Source organism: Carcharhinus amblyrhynchos, chromosome 11 (assembly GCF_965287045.1).
Source record: "Carcharhinus amblyrhynchos chromosome 11, sCarAmb.v2.hapA, whole genome shotgun sequence".
Taxonomy (NCBI): Eukaryota; Metazoa; Chordata; class Chondrichthyes; order Carcharhiniformes; family Carcharhinidae; genus Carcharhinus; species Carcharhinus amblyrhynchos.
Window position 1 is genome coordinate 40836583 of NC_137334.1, and position 14883 is coordinate 40851465.

General features: G+C 41.3%; 1 protein-coding gene across 1 annotated transcript in view; it reads left to right on the forward strand.

Moving 5' to 3' along the window:
• ttn.2 (titin, tandem duplicate 2) overlaps positions 1-14883 on the forward strand; it is a 324032-nt gene that overhangs the window by 39687 nt on the left and 269462 nt on the right. Inside the window, exons 36-41 of the mRNA XM_080198903.1 lie at positions 1034-1318; positions 1750-1875; positions 10851-11039; positions 12570-13454; positions 13746-14261; positions 14690-14737. Coding sequence (XP_080055029.1) covers positions 1034-1318; positions 1750-1875; positions 10851-11039; positions 12570-13454; positions 13746-14261; positions 14690-14737 — 2049 coding nt within the window. The remainder of the gene's footprint in view (positions 1-1033; positions 1319-1749; positions 1876-10850; positions 11040-12569; positions 13455-13745; positions 14262-14689; positions 14738-14883) is intronic.

A 14883-nucleotide genomic window follows, 5' to 3' on the forward strand; every position in this document is an offset into this window, starting at 1 on the left:
ATACTAGTGTTGGAAAAAAACCAGAGCAGAGATTAAAATGTTGTTAATTGGTTCATTCATTTTGGTGCAAGGACTTGGGAGAATAATGAGAGGCATTGAATCAGATGCTCATTTAACTTGTGCTCCAATTGCCTTGGGTGAGATACATGTTAAGCTCCTATCCACTAATACCTGTTTAGCCCTCTTGGCTGACTTTCAAGCAGAGGTTGTAAAATGGAAACGTGAGTTAGTTCCAGTCCTTGACCCTGCATGGCACACACCTATGGAGATGTTCAATGCTCGAGCCAGTTGAAGGGCAAACAGTGGGCTCACCATCTAATGAAGCTTGGCAGACCTGCATCCAGTGAGGGAAGGCAGACCTGCTCCCAATGCTAGAGAATGAATGGGAAGTCCTCCGGCACTCAATGATTGGTTGCTCCATCAGTTGAGGCAGGAGCTGCTAATCTGAAGATGGCAACAAGTTTATTGGTTTGGTGTGTGGGGGCTTCACTGCATGATCCATGAGTAAGCCCCATGATTAACAATAATTGAGCAGCTGGCAGCGATATGTTCCTCAGACTGCAACATTCAAAATGGCTCTGGGTCAGACTCGTGGCAACGGTCCGTGGCACCAAACGGCATGCCTGTCTGCCTTCAATCTGCACCCCAAACTGATTTAAAAATCCCTCTCCTGTCAAAGTTGAATTTCAGTCCACTTTTTCCAATGAGAAACTGTAGCTGGAAAATCTTAATTGTTTCAAACAGCTGTTCAGGAAGTGGAATACTTGGATGTGGTCAATTAAAATTAAGTGTGCAGTTTTAACGTTCTGTTCTTTAGCAAATGGAATCAATCCCAGGAAGTAGCTTTTTTGTACATTTATTTAAAACTCCTTCAATTCTTTCTCTCTCTCAGATTTTTTTAAAATGAAAGTCTTGCTATTTTGTAGTGCTACGAAGAAATAATAAATTGTTATTCAACAGTCAACTGTAATAAAAATTAGTTTATTGGAAATGAAAAGCTAATGTTTGGCCTTCTTTTCTGTCATTACTTCAGTTTCCGAGCCTCCTTCCTTCAAGGTGGAGCTGGAACCTTGTGCTGTGAAAGCTGGAGAACCTGCTCGATTCTGTGGTGTAATAGTTGGCACACCAAAATTAGAAGTATCTTGGTTCAAAGATGGCCAAAAGCTTTCCTCAGGATTTAAGCGCAAGTTACTTCATGACGAGAACCAGTACACTTTGTTACTGATTGAAGCACTCCCTGAAGATGCTGGCACCTACACTTGTGAAGCAAAAAATGAAATTGGGGTAGCTGTTAGTAGTGCTTCACTTGATGTTGAAGGTACAACTGATTGAATTGATTTATTTGCATGTTCAGTGTTTTGATATGTACAAGCTTTGTGTAATAGAGACTGTCTGCTGTTAGTTATACACAGGTATGGGGGAAATAAAATTACTCTTTGGTGATGGTGTGATATGAGCAATAGCAAATCACCAGCCTGTTTTGAAAGCAATGGAAAAGAAAATTAGATATTGTGTTAAATGTACCCTTGGTGTATTTTTTGTTATTGCTCATTTTGTCCTATCGTTTCTATAAATAACAGTTGACTTGAGGTTCTGTGCAATTTAATCAGCGACGAGCGATCTGTTAAAATCTTCAAACTTATGCTGGTGCAGCCATGGATTTTCCTTTACTTTGCATAGTTTTCAAATCATCATTCTGATAAGCTAAGATGTGCACACAACATTTTATGAATTATTTATTATTTACAGTTCCAGAAGTTGTCTCTCCTGAGGTAGAAGTACCTGTTTATCCACCGACCATCATAAGTCCAATACAGGACACTTCAACCACTGAAGGAAAATCTGCTCAATTTCAGTGCCGTGTCACTGGAACAGGTATGTTCAATATTTGTGTTTCAGTTCCATTTTTCTTATTCCAGTTTCCAGCTTCCACCCCTGAAAAGTTGACTTTTGCTAAGGTTCCAAATTTACACACAACGTTCTTATACTTTAGCCATTCTCTTTATTTGTGAACCCAGCCACCTCACATGGCATCGCAATGAGCTCCCTGTGCCACCTGTCGTTTGTACAATGGAAACATTTTTTTTCAAAATTATAACTCAAAGTGGAAAAAGTTAAGGGATAATATCCTGTACCCTAGGCTCCTAAAAGAGTTACCTGCGGAGATTTGCTGTTATGATTTTGCAAAGTCCCCTAGGTCCCAGTCAACTCGAAGTTGACAAATGTAATTCCATTATTCAGGGAAGGAGGGGGAGAAATTAAGGAACTACAGGCCAGTTGGCTTGACATCTGTTGTTGGAAAAATACTGGAATCTATTATTAAGGAAGTCTTAACGATGACCAGAGAAAGTCATTAAAGTTTTGCAAAATTGTGCTTGGAATTTTTTTGAGGAGAGCATAGATAACAGGAAACCCAGCTGATGTAATATAGTTGGATTTCCAAAAAGCATTTGGTAACGTGCCATTGCAAAGGTTTAAGGTACAAGCTAAAGATTCTTAGAATTGAGGGTAATATGTTAGAATAGTTAGAGGATAGGTTGGTGGACAACAAGCAGAGAGTAGGGTTAAAGGGGACATTTTCAAGTTGACAGGCTGTGACTAGTGGAGTACCGCAAGGGCTGGGGCTCAACTATTTACAATCTATATTAATGAATTATACAAATAGACCAAGGGCACGATTTTACCAACTATTCGTGCCACACTCCTGCTGTAGCGAGGTCAGAGAATTTGGCACCCAGCCAAATCTCTGTTCGTGGCAGCGGGATGGGAAAATCCCACCAGCGTGAACAATGGTAATGTTCTGGCCCAAGAATAATAAACCTAAGATAAAAGCAAATCGCATGTGAGGACCCGACATGTTGGACCCTGCGAGTTGAGGAAACACAACCAACCCCTCAACAATGAGAGCCATCCAACCCCCCCACATCATGCGGACATGAGGTTTATCTGACAGGACTTGCCACTCAGGCCCCCTTTGCCCCTGAATTCCCCAATCAGGGCCCCTTCCCACTCAGAACCCCCTCAGACCGCCCACTCTGGCACTTTTCCCACAGGCCCCCCGCTGAGGCCCCGTTTCACCCCTCAGAATGCCACACAGCCTCCCTTCCCCTTGGACTCCCCAAACTGCCACCATTCACCTTTAGACCCATCCCACTCAGTAACTAACACCCCCCCCACCCCACCTCACTGGTCCCCTTCCTCTTCAGACCAACCACTCAGCCTCCCTTCAGGCCATGCATCTTGGCAATGCCAACAGTGTACTGTCCCCTGGCATCCTAATGCTGACACATTGGCCTGGTGCCAAGGGCCCTGAAGGGGCTCAAGGAGGTAAGTCCAGTGACCATTTGTTCCTCAGAGGCTGACAGGCTGCAAAAGACTGATCCCTCAAGGGTCCTGGAAGTTGGGTGGGCTCAGGCTGAGGTAAAATAGCTGACCTTGCCACTCTCTGCTAGAATGGGGATGTTGTGGCTGGTCTGCCCTGCTAACCCTGGCAGACCTGAATATTGCCCTGGCATGGTGATTTCATGATGTGGGTATGCCGGCGTTGGACTGGCGTAAAGTGATTTCAGTCAGCCCTATGATCAAGACCTGGGTTCCTGTCTGTCAGCTGTGAAAATTCTGAAGTGGCCAGTTCGCTTTCATCTCCATGTCTCCCCCGGTCACCTGGCAGGATTTTAAGTCGTTACAGCATTTTGTTTGGCAGCCGAGATTTTCCTTTCACTCTGACCAAAGCTGCAGGTGTGAAGTCCTCTGACAGAAAGGAAATGTCAATTTCATCTTGGGCGTGCGGAGGCTCCATTCTGCACAGTCATGCATTCAGCCCCAATGTGTGCACGCAGTTTTGACTTTCTGAGGTTTCCTAGCAAGCTGAAATCTTGAAACCTATCCATTGCACTTGAAGCCTTTGACCTGCAACAAATTCACTCTGCAGTGCCTCATAAAAGACTCAGCTGCCAACTCAGTGGACTTCTTTCTCCCTCCAACCACCTGTGTTTATTTTTATTTGCCTTCACGGTTGAACACCTCAAGTACCTCATTAATCCTGACCACAATGTTGACAGAATCTAAGTCTGATTGACTATTTGTAGTTTAGCTTCCTCTTCTGCAAACCACTTTAAAGAGGAAGTTAGACTACAAACTGTAAATCTGGCTTAGTCTCTGCCAACATTGTGGTCAGGATCAGTGAGGTGCATTCAACAAACTCAGGTGGCTGAAGATGATAGAGACCCATTGAGCTGGCAGTTGAATCTTTTACTAGGCACTGCCTATTGAATTTATTGCAGATCAAGACTTCAAGTGCCATCGAGAAGGTTTCAACAATTTCAGCTTATTGGGAAGTGTCAGCAACTTCAGATTGAAGCTCTGTGCATACATTAGGGCTTAATGCATATGGGGCAGACTGGACCCCCCTGCCCCAGGTGAAATTGACATGTCCTCTCTATCAGGGAACTTCAAACGGGTCTACTCTCACCTGCAGCTTCTGACAGAGAGAAAGGAAAATCTCAGCTGCAGAATGGAATGCTGCAATGACTTAAAATCCTGTTAGGTTACCAGGCAGTATGGAGGTTAAAGTGACATGGCCACTTCAAAGTTTGCACAGCTGACAACCAGAAATGCAAATATTGATCACAGGGTTGCCTAAAATCATCATGCCAGGGGTGATCTTCATGTCTGCCATGGTCAGAAGGGACAGTCCAGCCAAGACCACCACCACCCCCCCCACCATGCTGATGGAGAGTGGCGAGATCAACCATTTGCACTCAGCTCTAATTAACCTAAACTCTAGGACCCTTGAGCGATCTATCCTCTGCAATCCTCTGCAGCCTAGCAGTAGCAGAGTGGCAAATGGCCTCCTCGAGCCCCTTACAGCCTAAAGCACCAGATCAGAGTGCCAGGGAACAGTTCATTGTGGCACTTCCAAGGGGCATAGCCTGAAGGAAGACTGAGTGGTGGGGGGCGGGGAGGGGATCTGAGAGGGGAGGAGGGCTGTGTAGGGAGGAGGTCGCGGGAGGAAGGGACTGAATGTGGGGTCTGAGAGGAGGTGGGTCAGGTCACCTTATGTCTGCATGATGTTTGTGGGGAGGGATTACCCATTAATTGTGGGTAGAGGGGAGGATGCCCCACTTTGATTGTTGGTGCTCCACTGGTCAGTCGGTGAGCTGGTGGGGGGGAGGGTTCCATTCAGGTTTTTTATCTGGGGTGGGTGTGTGGGGGGCTGTCTCCTCGCATGGGGATCGGAGGGTCCTTTAAAAATGGCAGCCCAGTCTCTGAACAGCGGGGATGACTGGTGGGATGCTCAAAATAAATTTATTAGCATCTTTCAGGTAGCATTGCGATGTTACTTTTTATCTGAAGTGTTATTCAAGTGTACTGTCAGGGATTGGGGTGCTCTTTTGTAGGAAGGCACGTACTTGTGCTCAGAAGAAGACCAGATGAATAACATTAGCATTTGTTAAGGGGACTTATCTTCAGCACAGAACTGCCAATATTCCCCATCCCCAAGGTTAAAGGACTATTCGTATTCAGTAATAAGGACAGGTGAAAAAATTCCTTTTATTCAAAAGCAAAAATAAAATGGTTTCATGGCAATACTTGTCTGTCCCTCAGAATAGAAAATGTAACAAAATGGTGACTTTGAAAATTGAAACACCAGGTTTTACACCAAATGCTGTTGGGAAATTTAAGTCTCTGACATTTTAATAAAATTTATATTCCTGTGCCCTTTTTAAGTGGAAATACCATGGAACCCTAATAATCTAAGTGTAGATATAACAAAGTCTTGTATATCCCAAGTTAGTGTCTGAACTCCCTCTTTGCTATCTCTCTAACTGTCTCTAACTGGTTGCATACTTTTAAGGAGTTTTCAACAAGTACTGTTGGGCCTTTTCTCTCAGCTTGAAATTTATTAATTAAATTTGATCATTCTACATTCATTGCAGAAGAACTTTCATTTTATAGATTTAAAATACATATTAGCACATTGTATTTGCGACTGAGATAAAGTTAGCAGTCTTTCACTTGTGTGAAGGTATTTTGGCAAAATGGTTGTTGGAAATGTCAAACCTTTTCTTGTTGGACATAATACTGAAACAGTTCTATCCTTAATCTGGCTCTGACTGACATTAAAGCTAGCATTATATTGCTTCCAAAAATCCAACCCTTGTATGTGCCTGCTTCTACCTCTCTTTACTCTTCAAGACACTCTATGAAACCTATCACATTGATCAAGCTTTTGGTTATCTGCTTTGATACTTCTTTACCCTAGAATGGTCACAACGCAGAAAGATGTTATTCAGTGCATTGTATCCTCACTGCTTTTGTACAAGAGCAACTCCACCATTCCAGTCCCTGCGTTTTTGCTGTAGTTTGGTAATTTTGTTCTTTTCAGTTAATTATCCAATCCCTTTTCAAAGCCATGATCTGCCTCTAAGGGAATGGATTCATTGCGTGGGAAAAAAAAATTTCCTTCATGTCACCTTTGCTTCTTCTTTCATTCATCTTAAATCATTGTTTTGTGGTTCTTGATCCTACCGCTAAGGAAACAGTTTCTTCTTATCCACTATGTGCAGTCCCCTCATGATTTTAAACAGCTCTGTCAAATCTCCGCTAAACCGTGCCTTCTTGAAAGAGAGCAGCAAGTCCCTGAACCCTGGAAACACTCTGTGCAAATCTTTTCCTGTGCCCTTTCTAAGGCATTCACATTCTTAAGTGTAGTGCCCAGAAATGGACACAAATCTCAAATTGAGCTTGAATCAGCATTGAAAAATATTCACCATAAGTTTCTTGCTTTTGCACTCCATGCCTCTATTTATAAACATAATTCCAAATATCTTATTAACAGCATTCTCAACCTGCCCTATCATCTTCAACACCTATATCCTATATTTAAACTCTTTTTAAATCCTGAGTGCAACATTTGCAATTTTGTAATCCTCTGGCACCTATTTCTAAAGCAGATGGGAAGATTATGACCAATGCCTCCATGATTGCCACGCTTACTTCACTCAGTATCGTCAGATGCATTTGATGGAGTCGTAGTGACTTGTATAGCACAAGGTCAAATCTTATTTACTGTTGCTCATGTGCAGCACCGTGGGAAGTTTTACCACACGAATGATACTATATAAGTATCAGGGCTGCAGAGTTTGGTTATGTAGTACTAGTGATTTTGGAACTCTGAATTCTAGTTTTATTAGCAAATTACATCCACGGCATTTCTGCACACAGCCGGTGTGATGTGTATGAAATTCCAATTTGTTAAGTACAATAGGGAGTGTAAGTAAGACAGAAATATGCAGACTAGACAGATTATGATGTTGGCCAGCATCTGACACCGATTTAGCAATAGATGTGCCATTTTAGACCTTGCTATTCTTATTAATGCCCTCTTTGAAACACACCGAGATACCCCATCAATGTAATTTATAGATCATTAACGTCTTACAGGTCAATTGCTGCTGGCTGATCAAATTTCTGGAAGTGCTAAGTGGTGTTGCACATGGGGCGAATATTACTGTTAACTGCAAGGGCTCTGAGTACACCACATCATGGGCAATAGTAGCAGTTTCCTTGGGTTGGAACATGAAGGGAGATGGTGCAGAAGCAGCAATTGAGAAGACAAGCCATATGGAGAGGGAGGAGGGAAGGAAAGAAGCAAGAGGTATTTACACACCTGCAATCCTCCCAAGCCTTCATCCTAACTCTAGTTATGATGTGGAGGTGCCGGCGTTGGATTGGGGTGGGCACGGTAAGAAGTCTCACAACACCAGTCTATTTCTCCACTCACCTGATGAAGGAGCAGCGCTCTGAAAGCTTGTGATTCCAGATAAACCTGTTGGACTTTAACCTGGTGTTGTGAGACTTCTTACTGTAACTCTAGCTAAGTCTGGGTCAGGTGTCTACAATTTACCAAGGAGATGGCCAAAGAACACTACTTTTTCTTGGGAACTAGACCTGAAGTTTTTGAGCAGGGTGAAGACAACGTTGTCAGTGTCTATAATGGTGACTGTGGCACTTAGTTTTTCCACAACCAGCTCTGTCCAAGCTGGAAAAAAAAATGACATGGCTAACACCTGATTCACCTTCCAGTGATGGAAGGGAGAGGTGATGGTGCTTCTGTCTGCCAGAAGACGGGACTTCATTGTGTTTCTCTGAACAGTGAGAAGCAGGAGGAGCATGTATCTTGCTTTGGAAGGAAAGCGGGCTTCTCTTTGGCGCAGGCTGCCATCTGCTGCATACATGTGGCTTTAGGGACATTATGTTTGGATTTTCATCATCAGGCAGGCAGTGGGAGTTGAAGAAATTCCCAGCTTGGTTCATCTAGGAGAAATTGCCCAAAAAGCTGGGTCTTAATTGTGGAAATGTAACTGTGGTTGAGCTGTAATCAGATCAGCTGACCTGGGAGTGTTTGAAGGCAGCCCAGGTGATCCAACAGCCTAATGGATTTTGAGGTTTTTAACCAAGCATTCATAATAAGGGCTTGGCTGAGAGCCCAGCAATCTTATTAGACTGTTAAAGCACCTGACCTTTCGAAGAAAACATTGCCATGATTCATTGAAAACCTGGTCTGACTCCATGAAATTTTGCCACGATTCATTAAAAACCTGGTATGACCCTGTGAAATAGGCATGGTCTGACTCCATGCCTATTCTCACAATGGAATTGGCCAGGTCAGCAGTACAGGAAATAGACTTCGAAACCCTGGGAATGGGGTCAGGAATTCCCGAATCAGGTCTGGCCACAATTTCTAAAGGACTTCTACATCATCCTGACTGGGTGAAAATCCAGGCCTACATTTCAACTGTGAGCTATTCCAAAACCATAAACTCAGGGGTTGTATGCCATGCTCAGCACATCATGTCACTGAATGCCTACTGTCCTGGAAATAGTCATGTTGCATTTATTCTATGCCAGTTGCAACTGTCTTTCAGCCATAAGGTCAAAACATAGGTGGGCAACATGAGTTACCTACTTTATACCTGGCTAATGAAACCCCTTTACAAACTAACCACATATAGCAAGCATGCTACCATGGGAAACATCATTGGGCAGAAGAAGGAGTGCTGGAGCATTGGGTATGCTGTCTAGATTACTGTGAAGGTGCCCCCCACTATTGACCAGAGCGAGTATCCATTTTGTAACGGATGGTTGCATACCTTATAACTTGGTCATCATGATAGCACAACTCTTGCCACCAAGAATATGGCAAGTACTTCAGAAAGAGAAGCAAGAGGACAGGATGGACTGTGTATGAACATGTAATTCAACTTCAGTTCTTGTGAATAATGCCACAAATCTTAATTTTTATAACAAGACACCCAAATACTCCACAAAATATTCAGCTAATTACTTTTGTGCATTTCCTTTATGTCTGCCTTCTATGTCCCCATGACTATCCTAGTGCTTCAGTATGGTGTTACCTCAGTGACGGTTGCATGAGCGATGGAAGGTAGGAAATTGCAAACAACCTTGGACGGCAGTTTTTAGCAGCTCTGGGCCATGGTTCAGACTGCACTGCCTCAGCAATCTGGGCTGACTGGCTTACAAGGCAGCAGCAAGAGCACTGGCAGGCTGACAGCAATAGAAGTATAAATGCTATCATCCTGAGGGAGTATAGCACTTGTATACTCCCAAGCAATCACTGCTACACCACCTCAGCAATCAAGTAAGCTTCTGGAGGACATATTGCCAGACAGTGAGACTCTGCAACCCCCTTGAGCACTGCTGCCTGCAGCCATGTTGGCAGCACTCTGAGCCTACATGGCACCAAATTGGACTTGTTTGGCAATAAGCTGAGATTTCATAACTTCAGTTTGAATTTCCACTGTCGTACTGACATGTTGGGGGCTTCTGTTTTGCTGCAATGGAAGTCAAAGCATCAGACATCGGACTATGGTTGGGTCTAGAATGTTGTCATGGAATTTGCCACTACTTCCACACTGGAAAGAATGGGCTTCAAGCTCTGCACAAAACTCATGCCAAGTTGGAGTCATACTTCTGCATATTTCTTAAGGGGTGGCAGCCTTCCTGGCAGGTCTGCTAGTGCTTCAAGCATTTCTTTCTGCGTGCCAGCTAGCCTTGTTGGATGAGGGTGAAGCATGACTTGAGAAGCTGGGCCATCAGGAGGAACATAATGTCATCCTCAGTGGATTAAACCCTGCCACAGGCCCCTGCTTCAGTAACAACTCTTCCACTGGTGGCAAGCACTGTCTCCTCCATGGAGATCAGCACATGCAGTCTTCCCACACTCCCTTCTCACCCCACCCTGGCAGGTGCCACCTTGTCCTAAGGAGAGAGTAGGAAGTGTGTCATTGAGTGTGGTGCAAAGTGTTTGGATATTGTCTATGCCACAGTTGAACAGCTGGCAGAATGTACAAGTTGTGAGATGCAAGTTTGCATCTGCAAGCTGCACAGTCACTTGGAAATATTTAGCTGTAACTCTCAGGCTGTGCTGCACTTCAATCTGTGCTATGCTAAAAATTTGCAGTTCTTCCTCTTGGTTAGCTAGCACTTAACGTGTGGATTTCTTCTATCTTTACAGTGTGGTTCTCTAACTCCACTTCTTTTGTTGTTTTTGCTGCTGGGTGTTCCCATTGTTTCTACAGAGTACCACTTTCTGCCCTTCCTTCTTTTACATAATCAGTTCATATCCTTAATCAATTTTTATATGCTGTATATATATTTCAGCTGCATTATTTCAAATTATAAGCACTGCACAGTTACATTATTTGAATTTAATTGTGATACTTTTAAGTTAATGCTGTAGCTTATTAAGTTGAAGTTTGTTTGTGAGATTACAACCAATTTGCAACATTTTGGTGAAACTGCATTTTTTTAAAAAATACATTTAGATATGAAGGTTACATGGTATAGTAAGCAGAAGGAGATCAAACAATCGCGATTCTTCAAGATGGTTCAGTTTGAAGATACCTACCAACTGGAAGTTGCTGAAGCATACCCGGAGGATGAAGGAATGTATAAATGTGTAGCATCCAACTCCGCTGGAGAGGTGTCGTGCACTGCTAACTTAAAACTGGAAGGTAAATTAATGCATTCTTTATTTTGGCTTTATATGCTACATATTACATTATTTTTACATTTCTCTTTTCCTGGTCTGAATTTTGAAGCATATTCCTGCCTGTGGTTATTTCCATTGTTTGGTAATGGTTGACATTGCCTGTGGCATTCATTTTTACACTTTAGCACCATTGGGCCAGCAAGCGTGTTCACTTTTTACGAAAGCATGTGCATTTTGTGCTTGCATTGCTGAACACCATTCCACCTTGTCTCTGTATCTGCCATTGGTTGAAGCATTTTCATCCGTAATAGACTTCATCAAGCAACTCATCTAGTCTACATTTGTTTCCAAACCTGTAATAACTCATGGCCAGTTCTTTCATCCACCTCTAAGGTAAACAACTGAGGCTACCAGCTGTGCTCTGTGGAATGCCACTATAACACGATTATACTTACTAAAATAAATTTCTTTTGTAAACAACATAATATGTTACAACTGTAAATTTATTCAGCAATAAAGCATTGTACTTCATCATTTTGTTTGGATTTTCTTGTTAGATCTCCTCTTGCAGTGGCTTCAATTTTAAGATATTTTCAGTAAACTATAAAATAAGATGAAAGTTTTCATCAAATGCACCCAACTACCTCAACCATACAAAGGCACACTAATTTTTAAATTTCAAGTATGTGCCTTGACTTTTAATTTATAATGCCAGTCATACAGTGCAAAACCTGATTTCCTTTCCAGGATATAGAAAGGTCGATTACATCAAAGACATCATATGTCTACGTTTGGCTCTTCTGAAGAAGCAACATGAGTCCAAATGCCTTTCTTTAGTGTGTGCATTTTAAGTAGGCAAGTGCACATTGGGCCGGCAAGCATATTATATGCAATAGTGTCTGTTGGTCCCAAACCAAAGATCCAAGGATTGCATAATGGACAGTTAATCAAGCCAAGAAAAGTTCTGGTGCTTCATTTTGATAGTCTAAGAACAACAGTATACTTATTACTGATGCAAGAATAAAATTAGGATTTCCTTGGTATAGTTCTTGTTAACTGACTTAGCAATTTCAGCAAAGTACAGCCCACATTGGGCAATATAAATATGGAAAGCATAAATAAACTATACTGGCAAAAAAAATCTAATAGTGCTCTACTTACAGTAAACAATTTACCCTCTGACTAGATATTTGCTGTAATCCTTCCAAATAGTATATTTTTTGATTTTGCACTTCATATCACCTCATGTTTCGAAAATCTGATTCCTTTAACACACAATTTAGAAGCCTTTCATCTTCATCTTCATCTGGAACATTTGCAAGAGAAGAACTAAATCTTCATTTTGTTCAATGAATGCCATTTTCTCCCATGGAATTTTGCAGATTTTATTGAGGAAAAGGAATTGGGAGTTTTTCTCAATCAAGTGAATTGCACCTCTTTAGCATGTGGTGAGCATGCTGGGTTGCCCGTTGGACAACATGAGCTGTTGCTTTGATTATTTTGTCAGTCATGATTTAATATCATGATTAATACTTTGTCTTTTGTTACTCAGATTACAAAGTGCAAAGCATAGATAGTCAGAGCATAACAACTTCTGGAAAAGCTGTAGAGGAATCCATCGCTTCAAAGACTTTTGAAGTATCAGAAATGCATGTGGAGTCCCCTGTGACCTTAACGCATACAAAGAACTATACCAAGGAAATCAGTTTGCAGCAAGAACATACATACAGTGTTCAGACATTTGAAAATATTTCCATGAGTTCATCAAGCAAAACAGTTTCCTCTGGAAGTTGGGAAGAATGCGAAAAAGTTGCCAAGACGGAAACAGTTAGAAGTGGCTGTCAAAGTTCGCCAAAAATCTTGCAAGATCTGAATGATGTCACAGTTTTGTTAGGTCAAACTGCATCTCTAAAATGTCAAATTCTAGCATTGCCAAGACCTGAAATAAAATGGTATAGAGAAGATCAAGAACTTGTGGAAGTTAAGAGAATTAAAATTGTTTCTATAACAGAAGATGAAGTTTTGACATCATCCAAATTAATTATAGAACAGATCCAAGAAGAAGACACAGGAATTTATAAATGTAAAGCTACAAATCCTTTTGGCGAAGTTAAATGCAAAGCCGAAATAATTGTTACTGCAGCCAAACCTGCCCTTGAGGTTCCCCTGATTCTCCTTGAACTTAGTGATCTAAAGGTGAAGGTTGGCCAGATGGCACAGTTCATCTGTTCTTTTAGCGGGGAATCTTTTACAGAGGTCATATGGAGTCACGGAAGCACAAGACTGGAAGAATCACGAAGACTGAAGATTTCTCAGAATGGAAATGTTATGTCTCTCACTATCCTAAATGTGCACTTAGAGGATCAGGGACAGTACAGCTGTACTACAAGAAATGAAAGTGGTGAAAAGAAGACTACTGCTATACTAATTGTAGAAGGTGGTTGTTTATTATTTTATTTACAAACAGCATCCTGATCCATCCACTTCATGTTTCCGTTCCAAAATAAGTTTGGTACCTTTTTAAGAAGATCCTAAATTTACTTATTAATAGTAAAATGTTCAGTTTAAAATGTTTAGCTAGTGATTTATACAAACCTTAACACTAGACAGACCAAGTCTGCATGAATTATTGCAAACGTTGCCTCTTGCTGTTATAATTTTTTCAAGTATTTACTTTGCTGAAATTATTAAATCAGTTAACATTTATCCTAATTTTATTCTTGCATAGCTGAAGAATCAAAACCCAAAACAGGTGCAAAAATTCCCACTGATAGCAGTTCAGATAGCACAATAACTGAACAAAGACCACATATCACACCTGATAGCACACCAGAAGTACAAAAGAAACCATCAAGTCCACCACCGTCTTCAACCAAAAGGCCAACTGGAAAAGAGAAGCTACGAAGCCGAGACTATTATCCTGATGTGGTGCCCTTTGACGAATTGATAGACACTGGAGCCATAGCACCGATGTTCTTAGAAAAGCTACCTCCAGAAATCATTGTACAAGATGGAGAAGATGTTTTGTTGTTCTGCATCGTAAAAGGTGTACCATCACCTTGTGTACTTTGGCTGTGCAACCAACGCATAGTTGAAGAATCTTCATTGTGTTCCATTAAACATGATGGGTTACTATGCAGTTTAAAAATGCAAAATGTCTGCCAAAGGCACAGTGGCACTTATTCATGCAAAGCGGTTAACTCTGCTGGAGAAACAGCGTGCAACACTCTACTTAGAGTGACAGGTTGGCAATTGCATGCTTTGGTCCTTCCCAATGTGACTTTATCATGCATCTCAGCACATCCTATGGAAAGATTCTTTGCAGAAAATCATCTTGTTGACCTGCGGATTATTGCATTCATTTTTCCTGAAATCAGATTAGGCATGATGAGGCATGTTTGTTGTTTCGATACAGAGCAAAACGGAGAATGATTTTTTTTTACAAAACCCTGGATTGCCTGAATTATCTTTATGATTCAGTCAACCAGTTGCTTGGTAAATCCTTCTAGAAATCACAATTAGCGAATATATTTAATTTTTTGCATGTATATTTTGTATGTCTTTGCATATTAAATGTATTTTGAGTTTCATTTTCCTTTTTGCATATTTTATTTTGTGGGGAAAAACAGTGATACATTCTTATAATTATATTCAATATTCATTTTCATGCAGAAAAGATTCAAGACAAGATTGAACAACAGATAGAAATGGAAGTGAGAGGTAATACTTTTATTATTATTCAATAAACAATTATTTAACTTTGCATTTAATGCTAGGTTTGAACAACTGCTATCAACTTTGATATTTTGCCATCATGATAAGTTGTGCTGTGTTACAAAGTATTAAAAAATTACACGTTGTCTATG